This window comes from Urtica dioica, chromosome 8, assembly GCF_054948205.1.
Source record: "Urtica dioica subsp. dioica isolate 48M chromosome 8, U.dioica_male_clone48M_v1_H2, whole genome shotgun sequence".
In the NCBI taxonomy this organism is placed as follows: Eukaryota; Viridiplantae; Streptophyta; class Magnoliopsida; order Rosales; family Urticaceae; genus Urtica; species Urtica dioica.
This window is the reverse complement of record NC_142763.1, coordinates 10,704,512-10,723,371: the sequence shown is the minus strand read 5'-3', so window position 1 is coordinate 10,723,371 and position 18,860 is coordinate 10,704,512. Positions and strand designations below refer to the sequence as shown.

Here is an 18,860-nt window from a genome sequence, read left to right as displayed (position 1 = left end):
CGAAAACAAACTAATAGAATAATGATTGTCAACAGATATTAGTTAAGGTGTACTGAATAATTAGAGAGAAACATCAATGATGTGAAATTATAAATAAATAAATAATCAGTAGGTTTGTTGGTGATGAAGGTGTTGTTGATAGTCAAGGAGACTTCCATTTCCATTTTCAGGGGGTTTAGACATGTCACACAATCCTCTTGATGGATTCCTTGTGAACTCCAACAAGATATCCCTCAAGTTATCAGCTTGGACTACCATTTTACTATCCTTCTTCTGCCACCCAAGAAACAAGAATAAAAACAAATGAAATTGATTTCATATCCCATTATAATAAGTAAGATATTGATAACTAGTTGTTACATTTTACAAAAAAAAAAAAAAAAAAGCAAATAACCACGTTTTATGATTTCACTGATGATAGGTAAAAATAAGACTATTTTAAAGATTTTGAAGGTTATTTGATTACTTTGCTATCAATAGCAAACTAAGTTACATATCAATCTGGTCACTCGCTTTTTTCTAATAAGTATTATTACTTATTTAATGAAACCATAGTACAGAAGAAGGAGAAAGGAATAAAAAAGAAAAGAAATGATTAAATATTTTTTAGTTGTGTTTGATATAGATGAGAGAAAAATGATAGATCTATGAATTATTTAGAAGTATATTTGCACAAAACAATATTTTTTTCTTTTAAAATTGGAAGAATTAAAAATGCTGAGTCCGATAATTTCACAATACCTCCAAAACCTTCACCCTTTTTCTTTTTACCCTTTACCAAATAACTACAAATGTCATATTAATAATAAAAGAGAATCATCTCTCTCTCTCTCTCTCTCTCTCTCTCTCTCTCTCTCTCACACACAAAAACTCAAACACAGCTTAAAACAAGATATCTAATTATAAACTACCATGTCTACGTCAAAACTCATAACTTGACAAATTAAAAACCAAAGCAATAATAATAATAATAACTTGTTTCACAAGAAATAAGAGTTAACCAAAGGAACATACCTCGACTTTGAGAACGTTAGACACAAGGTTTCTGAAGGTGGTGACATTGGCATTAGTGACTTCTAGTCCCAAAGAGTTCAGAGCCTCCAATAGCCTCACGAATCTCCCGGGCTTGTGCTCACAAAACACCTTCACATAGAACTCATTCCCATCTATTTGAGCCACTTCAACTTGGGGCTATATATAAATCATATTAAATAAACAAAAAAGTATTTAGTAAACATAATTGAGTATTGCCTTTAGAATTTATATATTTATTTACTACCAAACTCTACCTCCATTTGTGGCGCCTTGTCATTCGCAGTGGTATCAGAGTCGAGGTTTTGTTTCGATGCGGTTATCTCATTGTTACCCGATGCTTCAAAGGAATAAATGTTAGGGGACTCGGAATCGGCCCCAAAATTCAAAATCTCAGACTTGGGATTGTTTCTTTTTCCGTTTGCTCCGTCGATCACGGAAAGTTCCTCGAGCTCATCTTGAAGCTCTTTTTCTTGTCTTTTCAAGTCCTTCACGTACTCTATTGCGTCACGAAGAATCGAAGCCCTATCCAACTATTCGTCAACAAAAAAAAAATATAAACAATGTGTACGGATGATCCAAGTTTAAATAACAATTAAGATTCTTTAAGTTACGAAATATGAGCACATCTATGTGGTATCAAATGGGACGACCGGATCGTTTTAAATGGTTTGGATAAATTGAGACCACCCCAATAAGAAAACAAAATTATGGAGCAATAAATCCATTTTGACCGTTTGTTCTAGCTTTAACCGTTTAAGACACGATAATTTTTATTTTAATAGTTTAACTAAAAAACATCTAAATTAAATAAATTATCATTAGTTGTGATGAAAAAAAAAAACATGCTGAAAATTAATATATTTAACTCAAACTCGATATATTCAGCACCAAATATTAAGTTCAAATGCACTAAAGTTAAACAAAAAATTATTGACAAAATGAAGTCTCGGAACAAGTCCGCAATCCGACCTATACATCAGTTTCAATATAGCAATATGAACTGGACTGTTTATTAAGAACGAATTTAAGATTAAAAAAAAAAGGGGGGACTAGATTAGTAACAATCATTTTGGTCTGATTTATGATTTTCAGATTATTTTTTCAAAGCCCTCAACAACGAATAAATAAAAATCGAGCTATTTTTTTTAACATTTAGTGAAAATAGTCATAAAACAAGTAAATTTCTAAATCCGAGTTTTATAAAATATTTAGGAGTAATTATTTTCTATGTTAATGGCAAGTACATATATAGTGAAAATAGTGATAAAAACAATGAGATGAAGTTGGTTTAATTACCTTGGAAATATTCGGAACTAAAGACCTAAGAGTGTAGAGCCTCTCGTTGAGCTTCTTTCTGCGCTTCCTTTCAGCGACAAGGTTTTTGCTCTGCGGCCCTTTCCCCGACGACGACTTTCTGCTTCCGTGCTGCTTATTCCCTTCGTTGTCTTCCTCGTCGCTGCAATCCGACATCGAGTTCGACCGTTCTTGCCCTCTCTTCGCTCCCTTGTCCTCCGCCTCCAAAAACGACGCCTCGTTTCTCGCCCCGAACTGCACTGGGATGTCGTACGGCGACAGGTTCAGCCCCTCGAACGCCGTCGCCGGCGACACCGGTGGCTTCTCTGCTGTCGCTGTCTCTGTTGTGGGGTCCACTATTTTGTCCGACTCGTCGTTCATGACGAACGCTCTCGACGATTGGATTATTTGATCGTTCATGTCGATGATGAAGCTTGCCGTCGTTGCGTCGTTTTGATGATGATCGAGTAGTGGCGGTGATATGTTGCATTGCGACGTTACGAAATCAATCACGTTTGGGTCTTCTGGTATCTGTGAAATAAAATAAATATGTATTAATTAGTTTGAAACATGTAATTCATATTCACGAATGTGTGTGACTGACTGTGAACATACTTGCTTGTTAACGAAAAGCTCAACCAACCCTCCTGCCATTGGAATCAAAACCCTGGTCCCACTACATTCCTGCAATATTACTATTAAGTTAGTAAATTCCTTTATCTACAATAAATATCGTTATAATTAATTATTTACTAGATAGAAGTAACCTCAAGAAAATGGGAGCCTGTGACACTAGAAGAGTTTAGCCAACTGGGCTGGTTTGATATCAACGTCTGTGCATAAATTCTGTTCATTTGGAGAGGAAAAAAGAAAAAGTCAAGTTATGATACAAAATCATTATCTGCATGCTAATAATGGTACTTAATAAGTGAAATGAATTTATAGTAAATACATACCCAGAGTCCAAAGGCATGGAAGTTGGCAATTGGAAAAGAAGGTCACAAGAGTTGGTTCTTGGGTGTTGAAACATGGTGTCTCTGCATGGAATGAGTGGCGAAACTGGGAAAAGAAGTTCTTCATCTCCACAATTATTGTTATTATTCGCTTCTTGTGAGGTTTCAGCCCCACCACAACAACAATTCATCCACTCAACAAATCTGTAACAATAAGACGCCATCAATAATGTCACAAATATAACATTTTAATCATATATATTTCTCTACTTGATTGATTTATATATAACCTTTGGTCTTCACTTAATTTCCATAGGACACAAAAGTCCCACCCTTTTGATCCCACGAGAGGTCTAAGACTTTCCATCATGTTTTGCATAAGCATGTACATATCACCTGCAATAAATAAATCAACGAGAATATTATCTACCACTAGCTAACCCTAATTATATACGCATTTTTTTTTTTTTTTTGGTAATGAAAAACTTTGCTACCTCTTTTGGTTGAAGGAAGCAAGTAATAAAAGCATAGGCAGGTTGGAATAACAAGCAGAATATATAGGCAGCAGAAAATACAAAGGAAGACCTCCATATATATATATGTAAATGAGTATATATATGCGTATGTATATACATATATATATATGTGTATGTATGTATATATAATATATATATATATGTGCCTACGGTGTGTGTTTGTGTGTACATACAAGAATGATAAATCTTCGAATCACTCTATGTATTGTAGACCCCACTTTCAAAACCAAAAGTACATAGCGAAAATCAGAAAATAGAGAAACAAACAAATTAAAAAGAAATCATAATATACATTAACCTCTTAAATTGCCATATGATATTGGTAGGTGAACTATAAGCATGGCATGAAAGACTGATTTTATTAACGAATTAAATATAAATAACACCCTCTATCCTTTGTCAATTAAGTATTCAAGGGTATACAAATTATCATTTAAAAAATAATTAAAATCAGAAAGTGATAGCAGGACCATATTGCATGACCTAAAAGTGTGGCGTTATACTTTAACAACCTTTAAGTTTTTCACTCGCTTGGGGATTAATTTTATATATTTCATGTCTCAACTACTCTCGAACTCTTGAACCCGAAACGGAAAAAAAAAAAAAAAAAAAAAAAAAACCGCGTAAGAAAAGTTCACAGAAGGAAACATATATATTATATTGAAGGCTTGAAATTTATAACTTTAACCCCGACTATATATAGACGAATTGGTATTAAGTTTTTCCAACTACTTTATATATGTCGCATGTCACGTTTTTCCTAAATCTAACTCTTTGATTTTATGCTTATGAACAAGTCTGAAATGGTGCTACGTTATTCATCCTAAATTGAAAAAATTTCCCCCTTTTGAGAATAAATTTCCTTTTATGTAACAAAACTTTATTCTCCTCCTTTTACTTTTTCTGTTAGAGAGTATACTTGAGAGACGAGAAGATAAGAGAGAGAAATAAATATATACATAAGAAAATAAAAAAAAAAATATTTTTAGTTGGTAATGATGAGAGGGTGATATCTGCATGACCCAACTTATTGCCTACAAAACCCTAACTACCTTTGCTTTCGCTGAAGTTTTTTAATGTACATTTTGGCTTAATATTTTGTTTCATTTTCCAACTACTCTCTCAAGCTTTGTTTCGCATTTGGGAAACAATATACACATTAAAGTCTCTTCTTTTAGTTAGGTATAGTATAGTCTGTTATTAGTCTAGTTAATTAATTGACGATACACTTTCTTTGGAAAAAAAAAAAAAAAAAAAAACTATATCTGTTCCAAAGCACTATTTTTAGTATAATCAAATATTAAACAACAATCTTGCAACATATGTGTACATTCCTTATACATCTATATGTTATACATGGATCCGTATTGTTAGTGATTTTTCTGCACGTGAAAAGGCAAACGCTGATTTAATAATTATCATACGTGCAAATAACCTTGCTAGCTAACCAACATATAACAAAATTAATTTTTTTAGAACAATAAGTCATAAACGATGATATTGTCTAATGGTACTACTACATATATATAATACCGTTATTTATTTTTTCTGTAGTCAAAATTATAAATTGACCTCTTTTTAAACGTGATGATTGTTCTTTTTTTATTTTTATTTTTTATGTGAAAAATCCCCTATTACTTTTTTTTTTTTTGAAACAGACCACCCCCAGGAACTCTTAGCTCATTCGTAAGAAGAGCTGGGGGGGGGGGGGGGGAATTCATTCAACAAGATCAAACGTCAAAGCGTTCCGCACAGGGGGCGGAACCTCCCCTGACTCACAAAACCCAAAAACTTCAGAATTCACAACCCATTTACAAAGGCTATGCAACTCCATTTAATGTCCTACTACACCACAAGAACTTAACATCAACAAACTCTTTTGCTAATTCTAAAGTTGAATTAAACAAAGGAATAACAGACTAAAAAGGGCTGTCTTTCGATCCCGCCAAGCTGTCCATGACGATTTTGTTATCACCCTCTATCTCCAAACGCCTGATGTTTCGGAATCTAGCCAAGAGCAAGGCCATCTGGACAGCCTTGAGTTCAGCTTCTGCAACAGAGTCCGCTTCGATACGGACTCTTTTAAGTGTGGGCCTTAAACTCTTTTTCCATTAAGAAAAACACTTTTAAGCTTAAAAAAGTTTGATGACATAAAAATTCTTGAAATACCCACTTTCCATAAATACCGATTTTTCAATATTAATTTCTCTAAAAAGAAATCCGGAAATAAACAAAATAAAACCTTAAATATGGCTATAACCTAAGAAAGAGTATTTAGTTATGACAATGAATATAGACTTTGAATCTTTTATAAACCTTTAAAAATTCAAATATTTTATTTCAGAACACAAAATCTTTTATTTAAAAAAACAAGAGTTCTTTAAAAAGAGGATTCACAACAAATCAGAACAAATTTATTTGATATCCTTATAAAGTAGGATTTTCAATCATAAAACAAATCCAATAAATTTTTTTAATTTATAACTGATCAAAGTAAATAAAATATTCCCATATAGAATATTATGAACATAGTCCATATTTCATCGAACCAATGAATCTAACTTTATTTTGATAATTACGAACATGTTCTTGAATAATTTTAGCTTTGAATGATCAAACATATCTCTTATATTTTGATAAAGGTTGTAAATCGAAAATCATGATTCTTGAGTCAAATGGTAAATTGGGAGAATCTAACTCTAGCTCTAATACCAATTGATGGAAAAACACGTTGATATTAAATACAAACAATCGCTCTAATACCAACTGTTGGTGAAGTACAAGTTATGGTATTAGATACAAACAATCGCTCCAATACCGATTGTTGGGTAAATTACTTCCACTAGGAGTTAATTACGGTTCTCATACGATCGTTTCAATACTTCTTATTGGGTACCAATATCTTAACCCTACAATATGTTTAGAAATGCGGAATAGAAGAAAATGCGAACGATCGCTAATCTTTAGTGTAAACAATAATTATCAGGATACTTAAAATCATTCAACAACAACAGATCTAATATAAGGCAACCAGAATAAAAACAATACCATAAGAGGAGTTCAGTTACATATATTTATGCTTATACATTTCTCGATATATATGAGCCCTAAGTATCGTTACTTCTCCAACAAAAGATTTTTTTTTATATGTACTTACTACGAAAATGCGCGTAGTCAATTGGTTATGGAATCAACTCTTAGATGAGTGAACATTGACCTTCTTTCAAGAATGCTGGATTCGTATTTGTGAATCATTTTCCGCTCGGATCATATTTGAATTCCCGAGACATACGTATTTAGGCATCTACAAGTAGGCATTACCGAATGAGTCAAAGAACTCAGTAATACAACCTAGAAGTCCGTGATCACTTCAGAATTTAGACCAGATCTCACTATGATCATTATAGCGACCTTGATTAGTGTGTCGTAACGGTGCTTAAATGATACACATATCAAATGTGTACAATGCTTCCCCCAAGTGATCAACATTTCACTTGTGTTCCACATATGTGATTTTAGATCCAGTTACGTGATTAATATATTCTAAAGTGATTTTATTTATTAAACTATCTATAGTATATTTTATTTGTTCTATTTATAAAATAATCATCTCACACTAATTTGAATAAGATAAAAGTAAATCAGGAAATTGCATATTCTATGGTAAGCTGGAATGCTATAAATAAGGGGTTGGGTAGTGCAAAAATCGCCCAACTAAGCCTTATTCCACACTACAAATTCAGCAACCCCTCTCCCTTTGGTCTGGATGTTTTTTTTCTCTCTCCCAAAGTTGGAAAATTCGTACATACCACTTCCCAAAGAAAGAAATAATTATTCTGACACCTCGCTGGAATAATAAGTGAGAAAAGAGTTGACCCACACCTTGGTCTCTGTTCTTCCGGAGATTACATATCTTAAAAGACTCTAGTTTCGATCAATAAACGAGCAATTGATGAACCGAAATATCCAAAGAGAAATGAGTCGCCGAGGAGTCCGAAATCTTGGAGATTCAAAGACCTAAAGAGCAAGGAGCCGCAGAAGAATTCCAAAAGCAAGGAGATCCAAAGCTAGGAGCGTGGAAGATCTATAACTGAGCCGAAATGTATGTATAATTAAATGGTCTTATGGTTTATCTTGATTACGCTTGTCTAAATATTTGATATGTTGTTGAATAATTTTGAGTATCCTAGTAATTATTGTTTACGTTGAATATTAGCGATTGTCCGCATCTTCTTCTATTCAACACTAGTAACCATATTCCAAAGGTTAAGAGATTGATTACCCTATAAGAAATACTGAAACGATTGTTCGTGTTCAATACATGGGAATGGTAATTAACGTCAGGGAAGTAATTTACCCATCAAATGGCATCAGAGCGATCGTTCGTGTCCGATACCAAACCTATATTCCCATCAATCGGTATCAGAACAATTTTTCGTGTTTAATACCAATTTGTAACTTCCCAACAATTGGTATCAGAGTTATTGTTCATGTTTGATACCAACTTGTGACTTCTCAACAATCGGTATTGGACCGATTGTTTGTGTTTGATACCAACATGTGACTTCCCAATAATAAGGCCCAACTTGGGACTAAGACTATGGTTCTTGGGCATGAGGTTCGGGTTTGAGTCCGAGCTTTAAAAAATTTATTCAATAAAAACTCAGGCATGGGGATGAGCATGGCCCGTACTCTTTCTCAAGCCAAGTGGAGGCCCAGATTGAAGCATGGCCCATGCTCTTTTATGGGGGGTTGGGATCGAGGAGTAACATAAGGCCCAACTTGGGACTAAGACTATGGTTCTTGGTGATGATGTTCGGGCTTGAGTCCGAGCTTTAAAAATTTGTATAAAAAGCTCAAGCCTATGGATGAGCATGGCCCGTGCTCTTTCTTAAGCCAAGTGGAGGCTTAGACTCAAGCATGGCCCGTGCTCTTTTATAGGCGGTTGAGCCCGATGAGTGACATAAGACCTAACTTGGGACTAAGACTATGGTTCTTGGGGATGATGTTCGGGCTTGAGTCCGATCTTGAAAAAATTTATATAAAAAAAAAAGCTCAAGCATGAGGATGAACATGGCTCGTGCTCTTTCTCAAGGCAAGTGGAGGCCAAGACTCAAGCATGGCCCATACTCTTTTATGGGCGGTTGATCCCGAAGAGTGATATAAAACCTAACTTTGGACTACGACTATGGCCTTTGGGGATGAGGTACGGGCTTGAGCCCGAACTTTAAAAAATCTAAAAAAAAAGCTCAAAGCGTAATATTCACTTTCAATCCTTACAATATATTTTGTTTAATCTTAAAAATTATATCATCAATAATAAACTTAAATCAAAGTCTAAAAACATGTTTTATAAATAAAAATTATTCTTACAAAAAAAATAAAAGAAGAAGAATTGTTTTTATGTATAAGTATATATTTTATTTTAAAAAAGAATATTTTATTTTAAAAATGAATATTTTATAGTCTATTCTAAAATGGTTGAGATAGGCTTGACTTTTTTTCAGGGTGTGAGGGCTCAAGCCCATGTAATTCCCTTAAACAAGCTTAATTCGGCCTTATTGTTTTTCAAGCCGGGCCATACCAGCTTAAAATCATTAATAAGAAGGTCGGGCTAGGCAGTCAACGGATGCCCCGACCCAATTGAGGTTATTATAATGGGAAACGATTTTTGGCATAACTCACGAGTGAGAACGATCCACCCCTGAGTTGACACGTGGCCACTAACTGCCACGTGTCAACTCACGAGCGGATCGTTCCCACTCGTGAGTTGTGCCAAATAGCATAACTCTATTATAATTGCTTTCTGCTTCATGCCATTAAGAGCCACATGTATAATGTTAGGAAGTCCCATCATTTTTTTTTTTTGAAATGCTGCAGTGGGGATTGAGCCACATGTATAATGTTAGGAAGTCCCATCATTATCATTTAATTTTGTATCGTTTTTTTCTTTTCATTTTCTTATGTATTGTGACAGGTCAATTTCAAGTGGGTAATTTCTTATATAAAAAGTGCGTTTTGGAAATGACTAATTCTTTTCCACACACGTTATGTATAGTAGAATTTATAACCGAGTCGTAATTTGTAAACAATAAAAATATATAATTTTTACACTTCATCAGAAGAAAAAAAAAATCTTTCAATTAAATGAATAACGAAGAATAAAATAGTGAATGTGCCAAATGTACTATATGAATTTGAAAACAAATTCAAAAGAATTTAAACGAATCTTTACGATAAACTTGCGCAGTTTTATTGAACATTTCAAGAAAGAAACGCTATATTCATATTGCCTTTGAAATTGTCAAAAAAAAAAAAAAACAATGGTAACTTACACTTCATTCACAATATATATATTTTTTTTTAAACAAACAAAAACAAAACAGAAAGTAAAACTAAAATTAAAAAAAAAAAAAAAAAAAAAAAAAAACAAGAACAAAAGTGTGTAACTGGACCAGAATGATCCAACGAATATTAAAATAATATAGGTAGTATCAAATTGTTTTTCACTAGATCTCAATTTCTTTCTTTTTTGGGCGAGACCCAGTTCTTCTTTCTTTCTTTCTTCAATTTTGGTACAAGTACAACACGCAATTTTCTGATCTAAATTATTTGTATATTAATCTTATCATTATTACTAAACAATTTTGCAGGCTTTCATCAAGTTGCAGGAACAAGTCATAGGAAACAATCAACCACAATCAAGTAGTGTACCTTTTATATATAAGCCATCGCTTTTTTCACAATCACTTCAAAATCAAATTAAGGTCTCGCCACAAAACCTCCAAGATATATCAAAAGAAAGTCATGAGAGAAAGAAATCCCCTCAACACCTTAAGTTTCTTATCATTAACCATAGTAATCTACACAACTTTGCTTGTGAAGTGTGTAAGATCTGAAGAGTTTGTTGTTGGCGATGAAGATGAATGGGACAGCCAGGGATATTATCTATCTTGGTCACAAAGCTAGAATTTCACTGTTGGTGATGTTCTAGGTATAATCCTTTTTCACACTTGAAAATCCATTTAGACATAGCAAAATCATGTGTTACAAAGTTTTTTATTTTATTTTTTGGGGTGTGTGTATAGTTTTCAAGTATGTTGAAGGGCAACACAACGTGTTCGAGGTAGGCGAAAGCACGTACAGATCGTGCGACTCGAGCGGGGTAGTTTTGTCGATGCACACGACCGGGAACGACAGAATCGAGTTGACTGAGGCGAGGAAATATTGGTTCATATGCGGCATCGTTAGTCATTGCCTCGGAGGAATGAGGTTCGGGATCGAAGTGGGGCGATCTCGTAATTCCACGGAAGATATTGTACCGAACGGTTCGCCATCTGGCGCACCACCACAGGTTACGGTGGCCCGGAACTCCAGTGATTGCTTGTTGAGCAAAGGCTTGGGAAATTGGGTTTTGTTTGTAACCTTTTTCGCTTTTCTGTTTGCTCAAATTTCACTACCGCTGTAAAGAAAATATAATGGTTTAAAGTGAATTTTTTTTAACTGTCGGTCTATTTTTAACTATTGGTAGCTATATCCGTTGGTGGATAGGGAAAAAAAGAGCAGTACATTGGTTTGTGTTAAATGGCTATCAAGAAGATGTAAAATACTTTTATGACCATAAGAATTTTTTGTAACACACTAGATTGGCTGTAGAATGCTATGGTGATATTTTTATTATTATTTTTTTTTTAAATCAGATGGCGAAATTGAATTATATATGACACGGTAATGCGTGTGATCATGACATATATATATATATATAAATATATGCTATGGTGATATTAAATTTATTATTTTTTTTAAATCAGATGGCGAAATTGAATTATATATGACACGGTAACGCGTGTGATCATGACACACACACATATATATATATATATACACACATCAAATTGTAGTTTAATGAAACTGTTAATCGCCTACATAATTTTTTCATATATAATTTTAAAGATAATAAAATGATAAATTGATTATACTTAAATTAACCTTATGCCCCCACCGATGCCGCTCTCTCTAGATCCGTAACCTTAACTGTCTCATTTGTCATCTGAAAGAGAGTGCAAATTACATAAGCTAACAATAGATCACTTCTCATTCTTATTTGGAAAGTGGAAGGATTGATTAATATGAAGGGATTTTACTATGAAAATAAATTTATTGTGTTGTTTGGTAGAGAGGAGGGAAAACAAAATGAAAGGATTGAAGCTTTCCGTGGCACCCACAAAAAAACTATCTCTCTCAATTTAGAAAGATCGAGAAAGACGGAAACAAAAAAATGAAAGTAAATAATACAAAATAATGGCAATTACATATATATAATTTAATACTATAATTATTATTGCAAAAATAATAGCAATTTAGTAATTTAAGTACACAAAATATCAACCATTCCTCTCTATTTTAGTTTATACCAAACAAACAAATGAATGGATTCTAATCTTTCATCACATTATACCAATCAACTTTTTAAAAATTTATAATTCACAATTTTCTTTTTCTTTCTCTTCCCTCCTTGTTACTCCATCCATTCAATTTTCTATCATCCCTACCAATCAAAAGCCTAGTTTTATATGACTTTTTTTTTTCTCAATGTTATAGTTTCATTTAATTTTCCGTTTACAGTTTCATTTAAAATAAGGCAATATCATCTTAAATTTAAAAATAAGATATTTATCGAATATTTGAAAGTTAGAGGTATATGTGTAATTTCTTCTCAGAAAGAAGGCTAGTAAGTCATTTCGCACCAGTAAAGCCTAAAATGACGTCTTACCAGCATATACATATCAATAACTAATTAAAGAAAATTAAGACCGAAAACAAACTAATAGAATAATGATTGTCAACAGATATTAGTTAAGGTGTACTGAATAATTAGAGAGAAACATCAAGGATGTGAAATTATAAATAAATAAATAATCAGTAGGTTTGTTGGTGATGAAGGTGTTGTTGATAGTCAAGGAGACTTCCATTTCCATTTTCAGGGGGTTTAGACATGTCACACAATCCTCTTGATGGATTCCTTGTGAACTCCAACAAGATATCCCTCAAGTTATCAGCTTGGACTACCATTTTACTATCCTTCTTCTGCCACCCAAGAAACAAGAATAAAAACAAATGAAATTGATTTCATATCCCATTATAATAAGTAAGATATTGATAACTAGTTGTTACATTTTACAAAAAAAAAAAAAAAAAAGCAAATAACCACGTTTTATGATTTCACTGATGATAGGTAAAAATAAGACTATTTTAAAGATTTTGAAGGTTATTTGATTACTTTGCTATCAATAGCAAACTAAGTTACATATCAATCTGGTCACTCGCTTTTTTCTAATAAGTATTATTACTTATTTAATGAAACCATAGTACAGAAGAAGGAGAAAGGAATAAAAAAGAAAAGAAATGATTAAATATTTTTTAGTTGTGTTTGATATAGATGAGAGAAAAATGATAGATCTATGAATTATTTAGAAGTATATTTGCACAAAACAATATTTTTTCTTTTAAAATTGGAAGAATTAAAAATGCTGAGTCCGATAATTTCACAATACCTCCAAAACCTTCACCCTTTTTCTTTTTACCCTCTACCAAATAACTACAAATGTCATATTAATAATAAAAGAGAATCATCTCTCTCTCTCTCTCTCTCTCTCTCTCTCTCTCACACAAAAACTCAAACACAGCTTAAAACAAGATATCTAATTATAAACTACCATGTCTACGTCAAAACTCATAACTTGACAAATTAAAAACCAAAGCAATAATAATAATAATAACTTGTTTCACAAGAAATAAGAGTTAACCAAAGGAACATACCTCGACTTTGAGAACGTTAGACACAAGGTTTCTGAAGGTGGTGACATTGGCATTAGTGACTTCTAGTCCCAAAGAGTTCAGAGCCTCCAATAGCCTCACGAATCTCCCGGGCTTGTGCTCACAAAACACCTTCACATAGAACTCATTCCCATCTATTTGAGCCACTTCAACTTGGGGCTATATATAAATCATATTAAATAAACAAAAAAGTATTTAGTAAACATAATTGAGTATTGCCTTTAGAATTTATATATTTATTTACTACCAAACTCTACCTCCATTTGTGGCGCCTTGTCATTCGCAGTGGTATCAGAGTCGAGGTTTTGTTTCGATGCGGTTATCTCATTGTTACCCGATGCTTCAAAGGAATAAATGTTAGGGGACTCGGAATCGGCCCCAAAATTCAAAATCTCAGACTTGGGATTGTTTCTTTTTCCGTTTGCTCCGTCGATCACGGAAAGTTCCTCGAGCTCATCTTGAAGCTCTTTTTCTTGTCTTTTCAAGTCCTTCACGTACTCTATTGCGTCACGAAGAATCGAAGCCCTATCCAACTATTCGTCAACAAAAAAAAAAATATAAACAATGTGTACGGATGATCCAAGTTTAAATAACAATTAAGATTCTTTAAGTTACGAAATATGAGCACATCTATGTGGTATCAAATGGGACGACCGGATCGTTTTAAATGGTTTGGATAAATTGAGACCACCCCAATAAGAAAACAAAATTATGGAGCAATAAATCCATTTTGACCGTTTGTTCTAGCTTTAACCGTTTAAGACACGATAATTTTTATTTTAATAGTTTAACTAAAAAACATCTAAATTAAATAAATTATCATTAGTTGTGATGAAAAAAAAAAACATGCTGAAAATTAATATATTTAACTCAAACTCGATATATTCAGCACCAAATATTAAGTTCAAATGCACTAAAGTTAAACAAAAAATTATTGACAAAATGAAGTCTCGGAAAAAGTCCGCAATCCGACCTATACATCAGTTTCAATATAGCAATATGAACTGGACTGTTTATTAAGAACGAATTTAAGATTAAAAAAAAAAGGGGGGACTAGATTAGTAACAATCATTTTGGTCTGATTTATGATTTTCAGATTATTTTTTCAAAGCCCTCAACAACGAATAAATAAAAATCGAGCTATTTTTTTTAACATTTAGTGAAAATAGTCATAAAACAAGTAAATTTCTAAATCCGAGTTTTATAAAATATTTAGGAGTAATTATTTTCTATGTTAATGGCAAGTACATATATAGTGAAAATAGTGATAAAAACAATGAGATGAAGTTGGTTTAATTACCTTGGAAATATTCGGAACTAAAGACCTAAGAGTGTAGAGCCTCTCGTTGAGCTTCTTTCTGCGCTTCCTTTCAGCGACAAGGTTTTTGCTCTGCGGCCCTTTCCCCGACGACGACTTTCTGCTTCCGTGCTGCTTATTCCCTTCGTTGTCTTCCTCGTCGCTGCAATCCGACATCGAGTTCGACCGTTCTTGCCCTCTCTTCGCTCCCTTGTCCTCCGCCTCCAAAAACGACGCCTCGTTTCTCGCCCCGAACTGCACTGGGATGTCGTACGGCGACAGGTTCAGCCCCTCGAACGCCGTCGCCGGCGACACCGGTGGCTTCTCTGCTGTCGCTGTCTCTGTTGTGGGGTCCACTATTTTGTCCGACTCGTCGTTCATGACGAACGCTCTCGACGATTGGATTATTTGATCGTTCATGTCGATGATGAAGCTTGCCGTCGTTGCGTCGTTTTGATGATGATCGAGTAGTGGCGGTGATATGTTGCATTGCGACGTTACGAAATCAATCACGTTTGGGTCTTCTGGTATCTGTGAAATAAAATAAATATGTATTAATTAGTTTGAAACATGTAATTCATATTCACGAATGTGTGTGACTGACTGTGAACATACTTGCTTGTTAACGAAAAGCTCAACCAACCCTCCTGCCATTGGAATCAAAACCCTGGTCCCACTACATTCCTGCAATATTACTATTAAGTTAGTAAATTCCTTTATCTACAATAAATATCGTTATAATTAATTATTTACTAGATAGAAGTAACCTCAAGAAAATGGGAGCCTGTGACACTAGAAGAGTTTAGCCAACTGGGCTGGTTTGATATCAACGTCTGTGCATAAATTCTGTTCATTTGGAGAGGAAAAAAGAAAAAGTCAAGTTATGATACAAAATCATTATCTGCATGCTAATAATGGTACTTAATAAGTGAAATGAATTTATAGTAAATACATACCCAGAGTCCAAAGGCATGGAAGTTGGCAATTGGAAAAGAAGGTCACAAGAGTTGGTTCTTGGGTGTTGAAACATGGTGTCTCTGCATGGAATGAGTGGCGAAACTGGGAAAAGAAGTTCTTCATCTCCACAATTATTGTTATTATTCGCTTCTTGTGAGGTTTCAGCCCCACCACAACAACAATTCATCCACTCAACAAATCTGTAACAATAAGACGCCATCAATAATGTCACAAATATAACATTTTAATCATATATATTTCTCTACTTGATTGATTTATATATAACCTTTGGTCTTCACTTAATTTCCATAGGACACAAAAGTCCCACCCTTTTGATCCCACGAGAGGTCTAAGACTTTCCATCATGTTTTGCATAAGCATGTACATATCACCTGCAATAAATAAATCAATGAGAATATTATCTACCACTAGCTAACCCTAATTATATACGCATTTTTTTTTTTTTTTGGTAATGAAAAACTTTGCTACCTCTTTTGGTTGAAGGAAGCAAGTAATAAAAGCATAGGCAGGTTGGAATAACAAGCAGAATATATAGGCAGCAGAAAATACAAAGGAAGACCTCCATATATATATATGTAAATGAGTATATATATGCGTATGTATATACATATATATATATATGTGTATGTATGTATATATAATATATATATATATGTGCCTACGGTGTGTGTTTGTGTGTACATACAAGAATGATAAATCTTCGAATCACTCTATGTATTGTAGACCCCACTTTCAAAACCAAAAGTACATAGCGAAAATCAGAAAATAGAGAAACAAACAAATTAAAAAGAAATCATAATATACATTAACCTCTTAAATTGCCATATGATATTGGTAGGTGAACTATAAGCATGGCATGAAAGACTGATTTTATTAACGAATTAAATATAAATAACACCCTCTATCCTTTGTCAATTAAGTATTCAAGGGTATACAAATTATCATTTAAAAAATAATTAAAATCAGAAAGTGATAGCAGGACCATATTGCATGACCTAAAAGTGTGGCGTTATACTTTAACAACCTTTAAGTTTTTCACTCGCTTGGGGATTAATTTTATATATTTCATGTCTCAACTACTCTCGAACTCTTGAACCCGAAACGGAAAAAAAAAAAAAAAAAAAAAAAACCGCGTAAGAAAAGTTCACAGAAGGAAACATATATATTATATTCAAGGCTTGAAATTTATAACTTTAACCCCGACTATATATAGACGAATTGGTATTAAGTTTTTCCAACTACTTTATATATGTCGCATGTCACGTTTTTCCTAAATCTAACTCTTTGATTTTATGCTTATGAACAAGTCTGAAATGGTGCTACGTTATTCATCCTAAATTGAAAAAATTTCCCCCTTTTGAGAATAAATTTCCTTTTATGTAACAAAACTTTATTCTCCTCCTTTTACTTTTTCTGTTAGAGAGTATACTTGAGAGACGAGAAGATAAGAGAGAGAAATAAATATATACATAAGAAAATAAAAAAAAAATATTTTTAGTTGGTAATGATGAGAGGGTGATATCTGCATGACCCAACTTATTGCCTACAAAACCCTAACTACCTTTGCTTTCGCTGAAGTTTTTTAATGTACATTTTGGCTTAATATTTTGTTTCATTTTCCAACTACTCTCTCAAGCTTTGTTTCGCATTTGGGAAACAATATACACATTAAAGTCTCTTCTTTTAGTTAGGTATAGTATAGTCTGTTATTAGTCTAGTTAATTAATTGACGATACACTTTCTTTGGAAAAAAAAAAAAAAAAAAAAAAAACTATATCTGTTCCAAAGCACTATTTTTAGTATAATCAAATATTAAACAACAATCTTGCAACATATGTGTACATTCCTTATACATCTATATGTTATACATGGATCCGTATTGTTAGTGATTTTTCTGCACGTGAAAAGGCAAACGCTGATTTAATAATTATCATACGTGCAAATAACCTTGCTAGCTAACCAACATATAACAAAATTAATTTTTTTAGAACAATAAGTCATAAACGATGATATTGTCTAATGGTACTACTACATATATATAATACCGTTATTTATTTTTTCTGTAGTCAAAATTATAAATTGACCTCTTTTTAAACGTGATGATTGTTCTTTTTTTATTTTTATTTTTTATGTGAAAAATCCCCTATTACTTTTTTTTTTTTTTTTTGAAACAGACCACCCCCAGGAACTCTTAGCTCATTCGTAAGAAGAGCTGGGGGGGGAATTCATTCAACAAGATCAAACGTCAAAGCGTTCCGCACAGGGGGCGGAACCTCCCCTGACTCACAAAACCCAAAAACTTCAGAATTCACAACCCATTTACAAAGGCTATGCAACTCCATTTAATGTCCTACTACACCACAAGAACTTAACATCAACAAACTCTTTTGCTAATTCTAAAGTTGAATTAAACAAAGGAATAACAGACTAAAAAGGGCTGTCTTTCGATCCCGCCAAGCTGTCCATGACGATTTTGTTATCACCCTCTATCTCCAAACGCCTGATGTTTCGGAATCTAGCCAAGAGCAAGGCCATCTGGACAGCCTTGAGTTCAGCTTCTGCAACAGAGTCCGCTTCGATACGGACTCTTTTAAGTGTGGGCCTTAAACTCTTTTTCCATTAAGAAAAACACTTTTAAGCTTAAAAAAGTTTGATGACATAAAAATTCTTGAAATACCCACTTTCCATAAATACCGATTTTTCAATATTAATTTCTCTAAAAAGAAATCCGGAAATAAACAAAATAAAACCGTAAATATGGCTATAACCTAAGAAAGAGTATTTAGTTATGACAATGAATATAGACTTTGAATCTTTTATAAACCTTTAAAAATTCAAATATTTTATTTCAGAACACAAAATCTTTTATTTAAAAAAACAAGAGTTCTTTAAAAAGAGGATTCACAACAAATCAGAACAAATTTATTTGAT

The 18,860-nt window shown here is 33.2% G+C and overlaps 3 protein-coding genes across 3 annotated transcripts; 1 reads left to right on the top strand and 2 right to left on the bottom strand.

The window, feature by feature from the left end:
* Nucleotides 1–105: 105 nt before the first annotated feature.
* On the bottom strand, nucleotides 106–5,844 carry LOC149388022 (transcription factor ABORTED MICROSPORES-like). Its single transcript, XM_089622335.1, has 9 exons — nucleotides 5,793–5,844; nucleotides 3,572–3,677; nucleotides 3,285–3,485; nucleotides 3,096–3,174; nucleotides 2,944–3,012; nucleotides 2,332–2,859; nucleotides 1,290–1,565; nucleotides 1,015–1,191; nucleotides 106–273 (listed from the first exon to the last, which is right to left on the bottom strand). The coding sequence occupies exons 1-9, from the start codon at nucleotides 5,842–5,844 to the stop codon at nucleotides 106–108; spliced, it is 1,656 nt and encodes a 551-aa protein (XP_089478461.1).
* Nucleotides 5,845–9,005: 3,161 nt separating this feature from the next.
* Nucleotides 9,006–11,285, top strand: LOC149388021 (stellacyanin-like). The gene is made up of 4 exons (XM_089622334.1): nucleotides 9,006–9,023; nucleotides 9,795–9,809; nucleotides 10,471–10,522; nucleotides 10,906–11,285. Exons 1-4 carry the CDS (start codon nucleotides 9,006–9,008, stop codon nucleotides 11,283–11,285), a joined length of 465 nt encoding a protein of 154 aa, XP_089478460.1.
* A 1,451-nt stretch (nucleotides 11,286–12,736) lies between these two features.
* LOC149388020 (transcription factor ABORTED MICROSPORES-like) lies at nucleotides 12,737–18,464 on the bottom strand. The gene is made up of 9 exons (XM_089622333.1): nucleotides 18,413–18,464; nucleotides 16,195–16,300; nucleotides 15,908–16,108; nucleotides 15,719–15,797; nucleotides 15,567–15,635; nucleotides 14,955–15,482; nucleotides 13,912–14,187; nucleotides 13,637–13,813; nucleotides 12,737–12,904 (listed from the first exon to the last, which is right to left on the bottom strand). The coding sequence occupies exons 1-9, from the start codon at nucleotides 18,462–18,464 to the stop codon at nucleotides 12,737–12,739; spliced, it is 1,656 nt and encodes a 551-aa protein (XP_089478459.1).
* Nucleotides 18,465–18,860: the final 396 nt, after the last annotated feature.

Excerpts from the sequence above, each read along its gene's own strand:
- LOC149388020 (XM_089622333.1), bottom strand. The coding sequence starts at position 18,464 with ATGGCCTTGCTCTTGGCTAGATTCCGAAACATCAGGCGTTTGGAGATA. Across the intron at positions 16,301-18,412 it reads CAGGCGTTTGGAGATAGAGG|GTGATATGTACATGCTTATG; the intron begins GTGATAACAAAA and ends TATTTATTGCAG. Across the intron at positions 15,483-15,566 it reads AGCTTTTCGTTAACAAGCAA|ATACCAGAAGACCCAAACGT; the intron begins GTATGTTCACAG and ends TTTATTTCACAG.
- LOC149388022 (XM_089622335.1), bottom strand. The coding sequence starts at position 5,844 with ATGGCCTTGCTCTTGGCTAGATTCCGAAACATCAGGCGTTTGGAGATA. Across the intron at positions 3,175-3,284 it reads TCCATGCCTTTGGACTCTGG|AATTTATGCACAGACGTTGA; the intron begins GTATGTATTTAC and ends CCAAATGAACAG. Across the intron at positions 3,013-3,095 it reads CAGGCTCCCATTTTCTTGAG|GAATGTAGTGGGACCAGGGT; the intron begins GTTACTTCTATC and ends GTAATATTGCAG.
- LOC149388021 (XM_089622334.1), top strand. Across the intron at positions 10,523-10,905 it reads AAACAATCAACCACAATCAA|TTTTCAAGTATGTTGAAGGG; the intron begins GTAGTGTACCTT and ends GTGTGTGTATAG.